The sequence below is a fragment of the Nyctibius grandis genome, chromosome 3, assembly GCF_013368605.1.
Source record: "Nyctibius grandis isolate bNycGra1 chromosome 3, bNycGra1.pri, whole genome shotgun sequence".
Taxonomy (NCBI): Eukaryota; Metazoa; Chordata; class Aves; order Nyctibiiformes; family Nyctibiidae; genus Nyctibius; species Nyctibius grandis.
Window position 1 is genome coordinate 74844543 of NC_090660.1, and position 18639 is coordinate 74863181.

The 18639-nt window shown below is 40.5% G+C and overlaps 1 protein-coding gene across 1 annotated transcript in view; it reads right to left on the reverse strand.

The window, feature by feature from the left end:
• The window catches only part of CPA6 (carboxypeptidase A6), a 43563-nt gene extending 25155 nt beyond the window's left edge, over positions 1–18408 (reverse strand). Inside the window, exons 1-4 of the mRNA XM_068396699.1 lie at positions 18364–18408; positions 5147–5271; positions 1488–1602; positions 469–570 (exon numbers count right to left, since the gene is read on the reverse strand). Coding sequence (XP_068252800.1) covers positions 469–570; positions 1488–1602; positions 5147–5265 — 336 coding nt within the window. The 5' untranslated portion in view covers positions 5266–5271; positions 18364–18408. The remainder of the gene's footprint in view (positions 1–468; positions 571–1487; positions 1603–5146; positions 5272–18363) is intronic.
• Positions 18409–18639: the final 231 nt, after the last annotated feature.

The following is an 18639-nucleotide window of genomic DNA, read 5'->3' on the forward strand; positions in this document are numbered from 1 at the left end:
CATCTTGCTGACACCCTAATAATGGTCCTAATAGTGGTCCTAATAATGTGAGTTGAGAGCGCACAGCCCTGGAGTTTTGTCCATAGCTAAAGAGGACGTGTACGTGGAACATGCTGAGAAGGGCTCCAGAGGCCTCTGGGGTCCCTCTCCAGCATAACTGCTTTCCAAGTTGTCTATAAACACAAAACTTTCCAATTCCCTTAAATCCAAATCTTGCTGATTGAACTTGGCCAGTAATCTATCTCCATCCATTTCCAATCCAAATAAATAGGATTAGGCTTTTAGTTTTCCAGCTTTTATTTTTTTTGTTCATTAAAGATGACATTTACAGAGATACTTAGATGTTAGCAACTCATCCTTAGGAAACACTGATAACCTGCATCTCCGGTGTACATGCTATGACACAAGTAATAAAGCGTCTGTCACTGATTCTAGAGCTTAGTCTGATTAATGACTATTAATCTTTACCTTGAGTACAAACAGTTGTCTCCCTTCATAGGATCTTCCAACAGAGAACATGTGAACAAGATCTGAATGAGTTTTATTCAGATGATACATCCAACTCTGGATCTGCAAATACAGAAATAAAATTGTTGCTTCAATCTTTGCATTCCACAGGAAGCAACTGTAAAACTTTTATTAATCTCAGCTCTCAGTCCTCTGTATGTTTTTGAATTTTCCTATAGGGTTTTTTTTGTCTTTTTTTTGTTGTTTTGTTTTTGTTTTCACACGTGAACTATCATTGGGCTCTCATAGCTCTATTGCCAGAGGCTGGATGCAGCCTTCAGTCACACAGGATTTTTTTTTCCATTTTACTGTCAGATATTACTGGAATGCATTAGCTGTTCATCGAAAATCTGGGGATGGGGCTAATCTGCCATTCCCACAAAATATTAATGGAATGAAGAAAGAAGGTCCCTGAGTCTGCCTGCCAGGACACAGAATGGCGAACAGATTGACCCACAGGATTCAATGCTGCTTGCAATATTTTTTTCACAGGGTGCAGCACCCTCCGCACTCTGCCTAGTGACTTTGTTTTGGTGCAGACTGAAACTGTATATATGAGTACACTGAAGTCAACAGAAATCACTTACCCAGCTATCTTCCATGATAGTATCCCTTATACATGAATCTGTAAGTGTTTTTAAGTTTTTGGGCCTCTTGTGCAAAAACTTAAACATTTGCTCATATTGCTTATTTAAATGAATCAGTGAGACTAATCACTGAAATCTCTTACTCCATCAGAGTAAAAGACCTATTTTAAAAAAACAACTCAGAAGCTGTCAAAGATGGTTACATGTAAAGATAAGCATTGAATACAAATATTTAAAAACGACATATGTTTAAGAAGGTGCCCATTTTTGAAGAAGAAACATTTAGAACACTTCTGAATATGAACAGGCAACCATAACCTATAGAGTGAAATCTTAGCCTTATTAAAGACAACGGTGTAGTGGATAAGACGAACAATATGAATTTCCACATACTTCGTCCAGGGAGTGATACACTTCGTAGTTATACTCAGAAAGGGACCTTCGATTCCTATGTGACCTCAATCCTGTTTGGTTTTCTATTGCTTTCTGTAGGTCTGATATGAGAATCCTAGGTAAAAAAAGATAGCGGTATTACTGAAAAACTAGTGGAACATACAGGCTAAAGCAGAACAACAAACACATTTAGAAGAAATATAGCAGGAGTTAAACCATCCTGATGTTACTTCATCTGTTATATTTTGACAATAGAGTGCTTCAGGCTTATGTGAATGTATGCTGCCAAATAAATACTCCAGCTGCTTTGAAATGTAACAGTACCTTCAAAAAACACAATGAGCTTGTTAAGCGAATAAACCAGAATGATGTATGTAATGTAGCTGATGTGAAGAAGCAGCCACCTTCATTTGTTTATGGAGCAGCGCTTGTTGTCTTCTTTTATAATCTGGTTATACTACGTGATTATGGATCTTCAAAAATTTATTTCAAAACCATTAAAAAATCTTTTTAGGCTTAGAAAAACATGCACATACTTTCTCTCAGGAGTATTGTACTGGCATGGAACATTACATACACCTACAAGTTGTAGAGGCAAAACAAAAAAATGAAGAACTTGGCAGCATTATCATTCTGTCTGAAACACAGCTAACACTGAAAAACCTTAAGTGTGGTTTGTTGTTTACAATTATTTACTCTGCAATAGTGGGTTGCTAGTTATTTTAAAATAACTCAGGGAAAACATGAAAACAACACTAAGTGTAACTTAAATACACTTGCATAAAAAGTGAGAGGTTCTTTGCATTAAGGGAGAAATGCAGGAACAGTGGTTCAAGCTGAAAACTTTCCTGCTTTATAGCAGAACCGAATAATGATGCAAATATAAAAAGATAATACAGAAAACATCTCAAAAAAATTATATCAAAGAGGTTGGAGTGTCTATCCCTTCCATTACACAGTAGCAGGAGCTGGGAATAACGTCACTGACATCAGTAACAACATCACTAAAAAACTGAGGGCCATCCTTGTATACCACCTTCTCCTAAAGCACGTCAATGTGTAATCACCATACCACTAATTCAGTACTCCTGTAAAACAATGGTCACATTCAGCCTTCTAAAGTCTTACAGGCATTAGCTGCAATGGTTGGAAAAAGATGGAAAGAACCTGCATTCACTCTGATCCTGACTCAACTGTGCAGCAGGTATCTCAAAGATAATAGGTCTATCTGCATACATGTATCAAAGTAAAGGTTATTCACATTCTTCAAATGTATTAGTGAAGTAATTGTATAATTAGGAATTACATTGTTCTACATCAGCAGCTTTCATTATGTGAATTCTGTGATTAAGCAAACTAAGGGCTTATGGTCTTGACTTGCAAAGTGCTATAACTCTAAGACCAGTACTGTAACATATTTAAGCCTGTAGTTAGACTAAAGCAGCAGTTTTATTCAAGTCATTAGGACATCTAATATGTTAAAAAAATACTTGCCTGCTTTGCTGAACTCTAATTGTGTAACTACCTACCAGAATCAAGCTGTGTTTGTTCACTTTTACAATAATTTTCACAACTCCTCATTGTTTATGTGTCTGTAGTCCAAATGAGATTTGATATCCTTTATTTACTCTTAAATGCCTGTGTACTTACGTGTGTGCTTATAACATCCAAAGGCTTTTAAGTCCCTCAGGTTTGAATACAGCCTAAGTGGCTTCATTGCCAGAGAACTTACAATCCAGGCAACTTGGTGCAGGAAAAGTTTATCTGATGCCTGGCTTGTTTTTACGACCATCTTATTGTCAAAAAGTGAAACATTGGGACGCATAAGCCTGTCTTACAGGCAAGGGCTGGTCACCTGGTTCATTATTAGGGCTGCTTAATGCTTCCAGTCTTTAGACATTTGTCATAATTTAGGCAAGCGTCACTCCATCAGGCTGAAGTTTTACACACTGTTTGCCTCAGATTTTCCAGTTCCAAAAGGAACGTAGCAATTTAACTCTGTTGTAAATAGTGTGCCGAAAATAAAATAAAATAAAAAAAAATTGTGAAAAACAGCCATGAGAAAAGGAGCTGTATGAAATCTTGCCTGGCGCCTCAGCCCCTTGGCTGTGGAGCTGTGCTTCACCTCAGGTCTGTGGTCCCCACCCCAGCTGTGCTGTGGGCATGGCTGTGCCTGGCCACTCCGGCAGCCCCGCTCCTGCCGCTCCCTGACTATAGCTGTTGCTGGTCTCATGGCAAATCCTCCCAGCTCTTGTGGAGTTACAGATCTCCGGAGGCTCGTCAGGACAAGCACAAGTTTGAGGCTTTGCAGGGTTTTGCTTCTGATGGCTGGGACCCAGTGGGCAAGGAGTCCAGAACAGGCAGTGGGGAGATGAAGAGGAGAGCAACGAAACAGCCTGGAGCTGAAAAATTGCTGCCTGCCTTCCTTCTAAGCACACACAACTTGTACATCAAAAGGAAATTTTCCCTGTGGAAAATGAATGTAGTGTTGGCCTTCTATTTGTAGCATGTTGTTTCAGGTAAACTGCAGAGACCCTTCGCTCTCGCAGTTCTTGCCCTTGCACGCTTTGCTTTGCAACTTAAGTAAAGGTCTTCAAGTACAGGGAGTGTTCATAACACATATAAAATGGCTTTCTGTCATTTCATTAAAGGTGATTACTGTGAGCAGGAACAGCAGCAGACAGGAATACAACTGTCGGGGCATAGTAATTAGGGGACATTTTTTGTATAAGCACAGGAAAACAATTACAGAAATCCTGATCTCATTTTTAAACGCAAGCAAAACCGAAGCAGTACAGAGGCTGTATGAAAGTAGCTCTGAACTTTAGCTACTGGGCCTGTGTAATTAATTTCCTCATGTTTGTTTTTCTATTTTTAGAATGACAAATTAATAAGAGACCACTGTTATAATAAAAATGGAATTCTGATAACAGTACGTATAATATACAATATGATTTGTGCCATCCTTTCTCAGTGAGAACTAAGTATAAATAGCCTGACCTAGGGCTCTGTTCAGCAAATGTTTGAGAATTCAAATAACTCATCAGTTGATTATTCAGATGCTTTAGCATCTCACTGAAAAGGCTTTAATGACAAGATCATTACTCTCGTCTAGTATATCATATTGATAAATATGAAATGTTAAGTATACTCCAAAACTGTCTTGAATGCTTTTAAGAAATGCTATAAATCATGTGTGATCCTTAGAGTGTATTTGTTCTGTATGACTTGCGTTGGGTCACAAGGAATGGAGAGTTATAAAACAGAACTAGTACATTCCTTTATAATTCATGAAGAAGGCTTGCCTCTGCATTTGCAGCACACTTGTAAACAGACCTAGCTCCTTTTAAATACAGAGAGAAGCAAAGCAGGCTGTAAAATTAGCATTACCATCCCTTGCTTAACAGATGTGATTTCATATACATTGAACACACTTCAGCTTGACTCCAAAGGAGGACGTTTAATTAAAACTGCCTGCCTGTGGGAGATTTTCTGTTCTCCCATTAAAATGGTTGTTTTCTTGGCAATGTCTAGCTGTCTGCCAGTCTAATTGCTATGATGTGGAATGTATTTTCCAGTGCATTTGGCGTGGTAGACGCAGACCTGCCTTGGAGGCCAGATCTCTGGAGCGAGGCACAGAAAGGAAAGCACAGGCTTACGTGTACTGGATGTTTGCTTGCTGGAGGTAGGACAGCAGACTTCGGGACGTGTTCTGTGGTACTCGCACGTCGGTGACCGTACCTTCGATGATGTGGAAGGTGCTGCTGGGCTGCCACATGTCCACCTGTAGTGCAGGAACCAACCTGTAATTCATATGCATTCAGTGTAGGTGGGGAAATCCAGGAGATGGCATGCTTGAAGCTCTGCAGGCAAATGCTCTAGGCATGGTATAGACAATAGAACTGTATTGGCTGGTCCAGCTCGACATCTATGCTAATGGAGCAGATTTTGAGGAATGATCGCGTCCAGCTTACCGCAGCTCTCGTGGGAGATTTGCCAACGGGAAAAGAGAACAGTCTCAGGAATGTGCCTCCTCAAATGGCTTGAAACAAAAGCTACCTCCAACTTCATGCGCCTCCTCAGACTACTACATATTCCCTATATATTAGAGACTACTTTATTTCACAAGGTATATCTTCTATGTTCAGTAGAGCAGTAAAAGAAAAGAACGCTAAAGAGAGGTACAAAATGTAGCATATACGAGTGTTGTTTGCAAAGTGTACCCAAGTTTTATTCTTGTTAATAAACAGATCAGGGGTCAGTAAGAGAAGGTCACCAATACTATGAAGGAAGCTGTGATCTACCCAATAATTTTATATTAAATGACAAAATAACAGGATTAAGATAATCAAATGATTACAATCTTGTAAACAATGATAGCTGCTAAATGATAACACAATTATTAATGTGCTGTCTACACCTGATCATACCTAAGGGGTGCTTCTTGTCCACTTTGACTTTCTTTGGTTGCTAAATCTGAAATACACTTGAAAATTTTAGCCCAGAACATGAATTTTTAAGAAAGCAAGAAAGTTTGCAAACAGGGATTTGAAACTCTGTGTTCTGCAACCTGTAGCAAAATGGTCTTGTACTGCTCAGCCAAACCAACACTAGATGTAGAGACCCCTAAACAGAGGTGAGAACAGTTTCTCCTCAGTCATGGGAGACTACAGAAAGGAGTGTCAGCCACAGCCTCTGTGTCAATGTGACAAATATGCATGTCGAGATCCACAAGCCTTAAAAATAGGTAAGTTTGTGAGCTGAACACAAAGAGGGAAATTGATAGGGACTGTTATGCCCCCACATTTCTTACAGAGAATTTCAAAAGAATTAATACTTAATAAATATATTTTGACATTTATTACAATCAGCTGTGCTAGGCTGCATCGATGAAAGTCACGGATACAGCTCATGAATGTCCCTTGCCTTAGTTGCTTTCCAGGTTTCTAAGAAGGTTTTTATGATCTAGATTTTAAAAGCTCCCAACTTCTTTTATGCCATACAAGCTGTTTTATAAATATCTAATGCATTTCACCCAGTCTTGCTATTAACCTTGTCTGAGAAGAGAGTACAATCTTCCAACACGGGTTTAGTCCCCACCATGTCTCAAATGGCCCTGAGTAAGAGTATTCTGATTACCAAGAAGGCATCTGACCTGAATCTGATGTTACCTCTTCAAGCAGTAGTGACTTCAGTCCAGTTAATCCAATTAAACGCCCGCTACTTTGGAAGGAGAAAAACTGAAACACAGGGGCAGCCTCTTCTATTCCTGCCAAAATGACGCTTTGTTTCACGCTGCCACAATATGGTCTATGGATCCGTGTGATAGCGGTGGGTGGGCGCAGCATCTTTTGAAGTCTAACACCAGGACTGGCAAAGTTCACGAGGCTTGTGAAGCTGACAGCAGCTACGACAGATGGTCAGTAGAAACCAAACTCATGAATAAATGGTGGCTAAATGCTGCTTATAAATAAAGATCCTCTCACTGTGCTACCACCTTATGTTTGTTAGTTTATCTATCTTTCGTATTTTGATTAATTATAGGCATCCAGTGAAATTCCCCCCCTAATTCAGCATGGTTGATTTCACACATGGTTAATTAGAAATTATTTGACTTTTAAGATTCATCCCTAAAAATAAACATCATAGAGGGTAAATTTGTTGCTCTTGGAGTAAACAGCGTATCAATCAGCTCAGCCTGAGCCATCTTTATAAAAACAACAAATAGTATACACAAGCTAAGAGCAACTAAAGTGCAGTGTCTTCTGGCCAACTGCAACATCTAAGCAGACAAAACTGGAAAGAGAAGTTACAAAAATGAAAAAACAAAAAAAATCGTGACTGAGATGCACCTGAAAACTTGTCTTTGTTCTTGATAGTTACTCAGAATTAATTTTGGTGAATTTCTCCATCATTGTGCAGGCGATAAACTAACCAATATTCACACTATTGGTTACAACATCACCAAGTTTTTAATTTCTAAGGTATTCTAATTGTCCCTCCCATTATTGGCAAAAGAATATCAAAAGCAGAAGCAATCTTCTTTTAACTAATGAAATCAGCGGTATATTGCACACCACTATCCTCTTTTGGCAAAAATGCAATATTTCACTTCTGACATTGCCCTGGAAGTGAGACAAAAAAAATCCCATTTTTAGAATGCAAATCACTCCTCTTCAGCTCAGTTCCCTGTTTGGGTAGTTTAGTTTCATTCCATCCCCACCTCTCATCCTTTGTAATGTAAACGAAGCATTCAGTGCTCATCTGGGAGATGTTACCTGTGCTGTCCAGAGCTGACTTGATTTTGCTTTGTAAAGCACATAACAAGAAACACATTTCTCTGACAGACATCTTATTTATATTGCAGCTTTCAGCTTGTCCTTGGTGTGACATGGAGACAGCGCATGAAAACTGACAAACAGAACATGGATTTCAGAGCAGGCATGTCTGGACTGAGCAAGTCCAGCTATCCTTTACTCACTGTCAGGTTTAGGAGACTTCATCATTATATCTCCCATGGATACTGAGGGCTCCATTGGCATCATGACTCTTCTTTCAGAATCATTCCTCTGGCAAGAATGCCTTGGATTTCCATGCAGGCTCCGCTGGCTAGTGAGTTGGTAGTGATATTAATTGTTCTCCTATCCTCTTCACTATCTGCGATGGAGTCTTCTTATTCCCACACATAACACATTAGCTATTATATAGTATTATGGACAGTGTACCAGTCAGTGCCAAAATAAATTTATTTGTTGTGTGGGTGGCAGGATTTGCTAGGTGGGGGGAAGATTCTCCAGCTACCAAAACGAACAGATGCAGAAGTCCTACAGGACATTCTGACCACACAGCCAAATATTTGAACCTCAAAATTCAGCTGGTATCTTGAGGCTAGAGGAGAAGAGATATGCTTAGAGTATGTCTGCAAACCCAAATATTCTCATATCCTTTGTCTGGGCCTTGCAGAACTGTCTCTTTTCCTATCTGTGAGGCAGCAGGTTGTCTTTAGAGGGTCTTGAGGTGTTTTAAGCCTCTGGACAATAAGCAGAGTCCAGGCAGGATTTTACAGCAGGGTCAGACTTGGGACCTGGAGACCAATTACTCGCCACCTGCTGCTGCACTCAGGTATGACTCCAGGTACCTGTTCTCAAGGACAGCCGTGGCTCTGCAGATGCCCAGCGAATGCTCTTTCCCAGAATCTCACTGGAGGCATGAGCATCCATACTCACTTTCTATGGGAAGAAATGGTATGTAAAAGCATACAGACAGCTCCCTTTTCCCCAAGGATTTAAACACATTATTGATTTATTTAACAAGGAAAGTATGAGATTATTAATTGTGACTATATAGTAAATATTCTTTTTTAATCACACATTCTTTTTTCAACCTCACTCATCTCATAAAATTCTCTGGGATTCGACTTGTGCTTAGGAAAGCCAACACTCTTTGGGTTTTCTTGTAGGCAGTTCCTCTCTAAACAGAGTTGTTAAAGACAGCTGAAGAGTATAAATATATCAGCTCTTGCCTGGATACATTCCAAACTACACCAACCCTGAGCTCATTAGTCATGTCTCTAGCTTTTGGTCAGTATGGTGATGAAAAGTCAGCACAAGGTGAAGGGACAAATATTTTAAAAATACTTGGGTGTTGAGCTAAGAAAATTCAGAATTTCTTCCAAAATTAAAAATGATGCAAATAATTTTCCAAGAAGACAAACATTTTGTTGGTATTATCCTACATATCACAAGTGGTGTACACAAAGCTCTGTTACCCTGCCAAGACAGAAACCAGAGCAGGGAGTTCTTTTCTTCACTAGTTCCAGGTTTTCCTCCAGCTAGTTCTGCACCTTTGGGAAGGGTGCTTGAGAGGAAAGGAGTCTCCTTGCTTCTCCCCAGGAACGCACTCATGGCTGCATAAATCCCACACTCTTTTATTTTCGTTAAGTCACTGAAAGAAATCTCCATCTTCTTTAGACCACAGGGCTTAGCCCGGCTCATGCTTCATAATTAAAGCCATTTTCTTGGGCAGTAGCATCCAGTTGTTCCTCACTATCCTTTCATAAACAGGTGTTTAATTTCTTCTTCCATTTAGCCTGAAAGGAAGATGCTTAGCGCTCGCATCAGTCTGTGATCGTGTATCGATCAAAAGAGATGACTGATCCTTGTCATTGAAAATAACTAGAATAACTGCATAATTTACATTTAGTATCTGGAAAATATTGTTTTTATGATTTATCTGTGTTATAACCCATGAAGACGGTAATTTTGTTATGCTTTATTACCTAGCAATTCCAGTTTCTATACTTGGTGAGTGTATACAGCAACACATGTGCCAAAGCTGGCCTTGTCCTTAATATCACTATGAACAGATTTCTTTGAGAAATGTTGTCAACTGTAAAGTTCAGAATATAATTATTGTTATGATGCCATCAGTTGAAATGGCTTGGCATTTCTGAGTCTTTTCTAAAAGGGAACGTGCAGTCAGTAATGCAAGCAGTGATGCTCTTTGTTCATGGGCTCTCTCAGCGTGTCACGGGCTCTCTCAGGATATACGGGTTTTCCATCTATATCCATGTGCTCGTGTATAGGCACATAAACACCCTAAGCAGTGCTGAAACTCATTAGATATGTTTCCAATTAGAAATCTGATAGGAGATGATAGAGCATAGAAGTAGAAACCGCTCTAGTCTAGCTAATGTTGTCAGAGGTCTGACTATCAGAGGCTTCATCACATAACACATGAGAAACAGTCACACATAGGTATATACACCCAACACCCCTCGCAGGTACATATATAGTGTGCAACAAAATGACATTTTAGGCTTCTTGTGGTACATTTGCAAAGAATGAATGAAGAAAGACTCCTGTTGATGCTGACACTGGTGGATAATTATAGCTGCGTTGGAGTTCACCTGGAAAGAGTAGAACTAATGTCTTCACCCTTGCAAATATTTTCAGGATCAGGACTGATTTCATCCTTGCTTGCTCCTGCCAATTAAGGAACTTAATTGACAGTCTGACTGCAAATCTCCTCCAGCTGCCCTTTACGTGCAGCAAAATGGTCCAGTTGAGTGTGGGATTCCCTGTGCTTTCCAGAAGGACTTACAAGGCAGTCCTAGTTGCTGGTGCAAAGTAAGTTAAGTTTCTGATCGAGCACACTAGAAATTTAACTGGGTCTAATTTTTCAGTATTTATTTGCTTTTCAGTGAGGCTGGTAAGAATAATTATGCCAATAAATCGGGATTGATTCAGGGGATTGCAGCAGCCGTAACACTGGCAGGAACAGGATGTGAACAATGCACAGCTTGAAGTTTTGAGTTTTGCAGATCTTTGTGGAACTATAACACAGTAATGGTCTTGCCACTCTGCTTACACTGGTATAATTTTACATTGCTGAAGAGAACTTGTAGGCTATTCCTCAAGAGAGTCACTGAGGAAAAACTCATACACAATTATACAGTAATTGAATATCCGTTCTTACAAGTACAGATGCCACTGGGCTAAGTATATTTGAAAGTCGTGAAACAGTCTTTAACAGACTCATTAAGAAAACCCAACCACAACTCTGTTTTGTTTCTTATTAATCTCTTTGTGGTTTTGTTCATTTTGTAGTTGCTACTGCTGTGCATGAGAAACAGAATAGTAAGTCCTGGGACTGATTCTGCTCTCACTGAAGCAACGGGGCTGTGCTGATGACTTTGTTGAGCTTGGACTCAGGCTTCCTCCACAGTAAAAGAGGAAGCAGATTCCTCCCATCTCAGAAAGTCCAGGTTTTCTGCGTCTTGTGAGAACAATACAATCACTACGTGGGCTCTCCTGTTTTATCTTGCATCTTCCTACTAAAGTTTCCCTGGAACAACATTTTCCTTCTGAGCCTGACAAGTGGTTTACATACACATGTTCTGATATATTGATGAATAACCTCTGTTGCCACCTGATGTTCCCTCTGTATCTGAAATATTCTGCGCATATCTGACTGGAACCCTAACTACAAGTTAGGGTAAAATCTGGACTGATGACTAAAGCATCTGGCTGTATAGATATGTTTGCTGTATGTGCAGAGTAAAATACACACAACCCTGGCCACTGAGCTAATTCTTTCCTTCTGCAAAGCAGGAATAGCTCCATTTGGGCTGACAAGCTTTCTTATTGCATTTTCAGATGGGCTTTTGTTCTCTGAAGCCTTTTTCAGCATTTGCCTATGGAGCTGTAAACTATCAGATTTATAGCCAAGTGATCCTTTTCCCCTATGAGATATTTTTCTGATGCCCTGAACTGCAATGACAGGATCAATTCAGGGATTACAATGGATAAGCAGCTGCTGTCGGGGATAGAAAACAAACAAAAGAGAAAGGAGTTGTGGCTTCAAGGCCTGATAGGCTGGCTCCTCCCAAAGTTAAAGAAGTGCCTGGCTGTGCCCAGGAATTTCTTTTGTAAAAGCTACTGAAGAATGAATGGTCTAACTCTATTATGCCAGGAATGTTCACAGAGCAGTAGCTTCTTTGCTACCTACACAAACAGCCCCGATCCCAGTCAGGCGTATGTGATAAAAAGTGCTTGTAGACCACCGATGGTGTAGAAGTTATCAGTCAAGGCTCACATGAAGTAGTGTTTCAAAAAAAATGCTTACAAAGGAAAATTCCAGAGCAGATAAACAGAATCTGCTGGGCCTGAGGACCTGAGCAAATCCCGGTTTCTTTGCAAAGTACTTGGGAATGTGACATTTGTTTCTGTCAGTCAGGTTCAACAGAATTAAAACCATGAAAGGGCTCATAAATCAGCAACAGGCTCCTCAAATTGTCTCCTAAACAAGAACGAGCAGGAGACACAATCATTGGAGAGGTGTATGAGGCAGAGGGACAACAGATGAACAAGAGGAGCCCTGGGGGACAGAGAGCGGGCAGCTCTGCAATGCTCAGGTCACTGTGGTACTCTCATCAAAATATTTCTCTTTCATTTACTGATTACTGCAACAGTTTGCAAATTATTAGTGTGAAACAGTGAACTTGCAAAAAGGTCTTTCTGGTTTTAGAGTTAGGAATAAAGATTTCTACTGTGTCTATAAAAAGAGATAGTATTTATAAGAGGAAAGGGCTGCAGCAGAACCCCTAAAATTTAAGATTGGTGTCTACAATTGCATTAGAGCAGCAGCCAATCCAGAAACTGCAACAGTGATCTATAGCTAGAAAAATAAAAAACTCCATGAGTTTGTACCTGAATTACTAAAGAATTCGCTGCATTTTAGTCTATCACAACCATATGGAAATGTTCCTTAACACGGCTATGCAACTTGTCATCTTACATGAAAGTTGGAGGAGGAGCTCCACCATCATTTTACCCTTGTCATCATATCTGTTCCACTGGTGTTTGGCACACGGACTGTGCAAGAGGTGTTCAAGGGTGGGTGGTGGTGCTGCTGGTGAGAATAAGAGTTACCAGGCTCTTATTTTTCTTCCCCAGAGAAACTGAATGAAACTTGATGTAGTCACATGCTGGAGAAAAGAGGTACATAACACTGTATACAACTGATGCATCTCCCAGCTGCCACTGCCTTTGTCACTTAGTGAAAACCAGAAACTGGCCTCTCCCGCCTTGAAAAATGACTCTGTTCCTCACCTGCCTCATTTCTTATGACCTCAGACATGTATTGCCCTAAGAAACAGTTGCAGACATGGGAGTGCACAACGCATAAGTGCTTTCTGACATCTTGCTCTAGAGAGATGGTGGCACTGTGGTCCCAGAGTGGGGGGCTTGCAGGGGAGCGTGGGGGACCCTGCTCTGCCTGGCTGGGGCAAGAGCGGTCAGGGCCAGAGCCACCTCCTGCTGCTTTGCAAGCGGGGAGGGTGGCCTGTAGGACTCGGTACATTTAGGCTTCCTTTTTGCTTGGTTACTGTGGATGAGTTTATTCATTGAACACATGCAGGTTTAAGCAACTTTACAGAACTCACAGTAGACAAATTTTCATCTGTAGGGCTGGCTATTTTTACTGGCTGTGCAGGTCTACATGCTATGTTCACCCCATCAGGGAAAAAAGCAATATTTTGTCACGTACAAGTTAATTGAACTAACCAATGAAGGAATCAATTTATAATAATGATTAATAACAAGAAACTGTGGGCAATGGAGCTACAGACCAAAACTAATTTGTGGAAATTACTCAGCAAGTGATTATGACTAATGTGATTTGCCTTTGGGCAATTCATGAACCAGAAGTTAAATGTGTGGAATGAAACACTCATTATCCATTATTCACTCAGTATAGGCAATGGCATTTGTATTGTAGCAGAGCCTATACACTTCAGGCAGGTTTCAGGGATTTATTACACTAAGCATTATATGGATTTTTTTTTTCCCTAAAAAAAAGGGGCAAATATCCCTCCTAAGGAGCTCCAGATGCTAAGTTTAAAAAGTCTTAGTTAGCCTTACAGCTCAGGTATTGGTAGCAGAGCAGTCCTGTTTGAGATCAAAAGGTTTCCATGTGGATTCAAGTCCCTGGGTATTCATCCAACTTCTTCTGTGAGTTTTGTCACTTATGCTGTGGCTAGACTGCCACTGCTGCCCAAGTTAATTACTGAGGGCATATTCTAAGATACTTCAAATACATCAAGACATATAGCCAATTCCAAGATAATCCTTCAAGGATGTCCCAGTGTAGGTTTCTGTAAATGCACATTCAAGAAAGGACTCCTTTTGTGTCTGATCCTCTTCCTGAAAGGGGTGGACCTTGCAACCTGCTGACTTCTACGGCATCGGCTTCAACGTGGCAGAAGGTAAAGCTCTCACAAATTCCTTCCACACTGCCCTGATGTTTCTTTCTTTTCTCCACATCAGGTGAAGCAAACAACAGCTAGTTTCATTCTAGAAGGATGTAGCAGATTGGTACCTTCCCACCGCTTTCCTACATCGGGCATTTAAAAAATGTTATCTGCCATGGGTTTTCCTTAAGCAAATCTGTCAGCAGCAGGCTCACTTTATATTATTACCAAGAAATATAGTGCCCTTAGATGTCAAGGAGATCCCTGTAGCTTAGCAGGCTACAGCAAGAAAGCAGCTAGAGCAGACTGTAAATGCCAAAATCTACTCAGGAAAAATCTGTGGTAAGGACAGTCATTAAGAAACAGGCAGATAAAACAAAATGAGTGAAAAGATACATTGCCACTCTTTCTAGTGCCCATTTATTTTCTTCCTGATTGTCTTCCCTTTGTCCAAACCAGAGGGCTATAAGAAGGGGTATCTTTGCATTTGCTTTATTCTCTGCCTGACACCGAAGTACACTGCTTTGTAATAGGACCATTGGGATAATTTTCTCAAACTTCTTTGTGATAAAGCCCTTTAGAAGGATACGCCCGTTTGAACTGGACAGAGATGAGTTTTCCTTTTAATTCTTTGGATTATGAAAGACAGGACAGAGGCAAAGGCTAAAGTGACTCTGCGTTACAGGTGTAGATTTTAAAGGCAGAAGGAAATGGCTGGAATAAATACAGAACACCATGAGTCTACAGTAAAGCTCCCTCCACCAGACAGAGTGAGGAGGGAGCCTGGGACAGGAGGGATTGTCTCCTCTTTCCCTTGCCAGTAGAGATGGTCTGCTGTATGCAAGGAAATCCTGCAATGAGAATACAATCCATTTGTGCAGAATGTACTCCGTGTTTGCACTGTCCTGGGAATTTATTCAAAACATTTAAGTTGTGCAGGGATCATGCTGGTGGCAAACTGGGCTCCCCAAACTTGACTTTTGCACCACAATTTCTGTGTTTCTTTGGGTTGACTAATGGGGACTAATCCTGACATCACCAGAGGGTATAACTTTTGGTACCTTTGAAATAGACCTCATCTCTAATAGACCAACTTGCCAGGGTATACGTCTGAATTTAAACCCAAGTGCAGGTATCCTTCTCACTTCAAGAACAAAAGTGATATAACTTTTATTTTCACCGGCTTTTCTTGTTCTTCTAATACTGACAATGGTGAAGAATACTATCAGGCCATATCATAACTCAGTTGAAGTCTTCAAATGCCTTTAAATAAAACATTAACATTCTTCAATAGACCAACTACTTGCAGTTAATCCCAAAATACTTTCTCTGTAAAAAAAAAGGGAAATTGGTGCTATTTAATGGTTATTTAGGTACAAAACTGTTGTGTCTTGAAAGGAACCTGGTTCCAGCTCTATTTTTCCGGTGAGGAACAGAACATGTGAGTAATGTGATAGGTTGGTATTAATTTACTGCTCAAACCACAATGGATTCAAAGGAGATGTGTCTTAAACCAGTTCTGGTTTTCTCACTCTAAAATGTAAAAATCCAAAGCACAGTACTTGTAATTATAGCAATTTGTATATCTCTGTTGACCCTTCTGTTCATCTCTCTGTTATTTGTCAGGCATACTATATTAAGACAGCAACACGACTGTATCTGGGTTTTCTTTGTAGCCTTTTTTTTGCACTATTGTTTTTTGCGTGCACTGTCTTCTGTTTTCTCCTGAGCACATTATCAGCATTGTGCTTAAAGACTCATGTTTAAAAAATTGAATGTAAGTCCAGTGTTGGTTGAGTTTCCAACTCTGGAAGTCTAGGGGCAGCAGAAGGATAGGGAAGACCAACATGCACACTTAAGAAGTTGCACCACTCTTAAACACGTGGTTCTTTAGAGGGGCTGATGACTTGCAGCTGCTACTGACTTTGGCTGGTATTGTGAATACTTGGCACTTCTCAGAAGTGCCATTGTCGATCCACTTCTTCATGAGTGAATAACTTGAGATTGTTTTTTGCGAAAAGATAATGATAAGTTAATGTTAAACATATCCATTTCTTCTTAGCCCCCCAGGTGTCTCTTTCTGTCTGACCCCATGTAGATGGGCAGTGAAGCAGCTGCAGATGGCAGAGCCCCAAGACCTGAAATGCAGCCAAACCCAGCCTGTTTTCATGACACTGTGCGTCAATACTCTCTCTCTTTTTTGAATCTTCCCTTCAAGCTCCTCTGCTTACTACCTCATCAAAATCAATCACTTTCTAATTAACTAGTCAGATTCCAATGCAGTTTGCCAAAATTTTATTACCCTCCTCTCAGAGTTATAGCATGCAATTACTTATTTAAGTTTCTACTGCTCCCACTTTGATGGAACTGGGTGAAGGAATCTCTTTCTGGGAGCCTAAGGGAGCTCTGTAATGAGAAACAGTTGCAGGAAGGTGAGTAACCCTTTTGCTTTGCAGGGTGTGCAATATAAGGAGAAAGAAAAAAACACGTGCTCCCTCTTTATGTTCCAGCATCCAGGGGGAAGAAATTAATGCAAAAACCAGCTTCCATGTGTATTTTTTGGGTTTATGGTTAGATTTTTTTCCTAATTGGGAGTAAAACAATTATCCTTTTTGGGTTATTACAGTTGAGGGTCAGGCCCTCAGTAAGCACTGCAGAAACAAATACAAGACAATATTCTTTAGGAGAACTGGGCATTACAGTACCAAGTGCTATAATACATAGCATTGAGGCTCTGTTGAACATTGAAATTCCTCATGCAACATGTGCGCACGTTGGATGACTTGAGAGTGGGATTTACATAAGATAGCATCTTGAGTGGGGAACTAACTGAACATATTGTTAAGAAATGCAGAGGTGATGAAGACAGCCTCAGCCTTCCTACTTAAAGCTATGAAGGCATCAGTGTCTTGACTGCTGGAGTATTCGCAGCAGTGAGCCTTCTCCTGGGCTGAGGTACCTAAGGTAGCTCTGTCCACTTTCTTAAAAAATGATAGCACGAAAGCTTCGTCATAACTAAAAGATGGAATGCTTTTCAGGAGGGTTTAAGAGCTCTTCTAAGATCTTCATTGTGTTTGATTTGGTACGCAGACTGAGATTTGATTTACTTGTATCCTAGATGTTAACTATTGGACTAGAAAATTATGTGCACCTTCACTCTTTGCCTCAGTGAGAACACAATAATTTACATGAGGTTTCAACAGGGGAGACAGAGAGACATCACAGGCTGCCTAATAGTTTGCTGGGTTGCATCTGTCTCGCTTGTTGAAACCGCCTGCAAGGCTGCCCATCACACTCCTTTACCTTCATAGGTACAGGGAGAAGTCAACCGTTGCCTGCCGGGCTCAGTGTATGAGCTAACACAGGCAAAGAAGCAGAGCCTGGGACTCATGTTCAACCCCTGGAACAAACTCAACATAGTGATCCAGTTGTTACCTCCCTGGTTCTGCTTTGGTTAGGCTGTGCTTTGGAGACTATTAATGAGGTGCAGTCCTTTCCATGCCAGAGGCCTGGCTTATGGGTACTCCCCATTCTCCTCTGAGATAATGGGCCACATTGCTGTGGAAAGATTGCCCGTGCCTTCCTTAGCTGTGCCGGCAAAGCAGCATGCTGCAGACTGCTGTGCTGATACAGTGGCACCGTTGCTTTTCATTTATGTCTGCAGGAAAAGGCAATTTGGCTTGTTAGTGAGTCTTGTAGACACTCTCAACTGCCTCTAGAAAATTATCCTGCCAGAGAGATTCTCAAACTGAAGACACTTCCTTTTTCCGATTCCTGTGTGTGTTCACATCTTGAATTAACTCAGTGTTTTAAATAAAACCATCAGCTAGATAATGAAGCATGCAACTACGTATGCTAGCAAGAAGTGCAAGAGTAAAAAAGGAAATTGGCAAGTGCAGCATCTATATTATTTTAAGGCAATAAGCGTTTCTTGTTAAAATTGTCAGGCATGTTGAACCTAATTCCTACGCTATTTTATTGGGAAATTAGGAATTTAATGGGCAAAGGCTGCTTTCTAGAGTATAAAATAGCTTGAAATAAAGTGCCAAATGAAAGGCATGTTAGTTAACCCACTAGAGTCTTCAACAAAGATCAGAAAAAGAAGATTAAAACAATCAAACTCACCTTAAGCCCGTTAAATGCAGCCTTCAGGATCTGCGCTTCCCTCTTGCTCTCAGGAACAACTCGTATGACTTTATCCCTGCCAATAACAGAACATTGAATTGACACTTCAACGCTCTTTGCAGCAGCACAATGCAACAGTAAATAGGCTCAGATAGTAATCATACTTGTGCTCTTTTTCAGCATCTACAAAGTGTTGGGTGAGCTGGAGCTCTGCTTCTAAACTTGCTCTCTGTATTATGCACTTCCATAGAAATGATTTGCTCTTTACAGATTAGG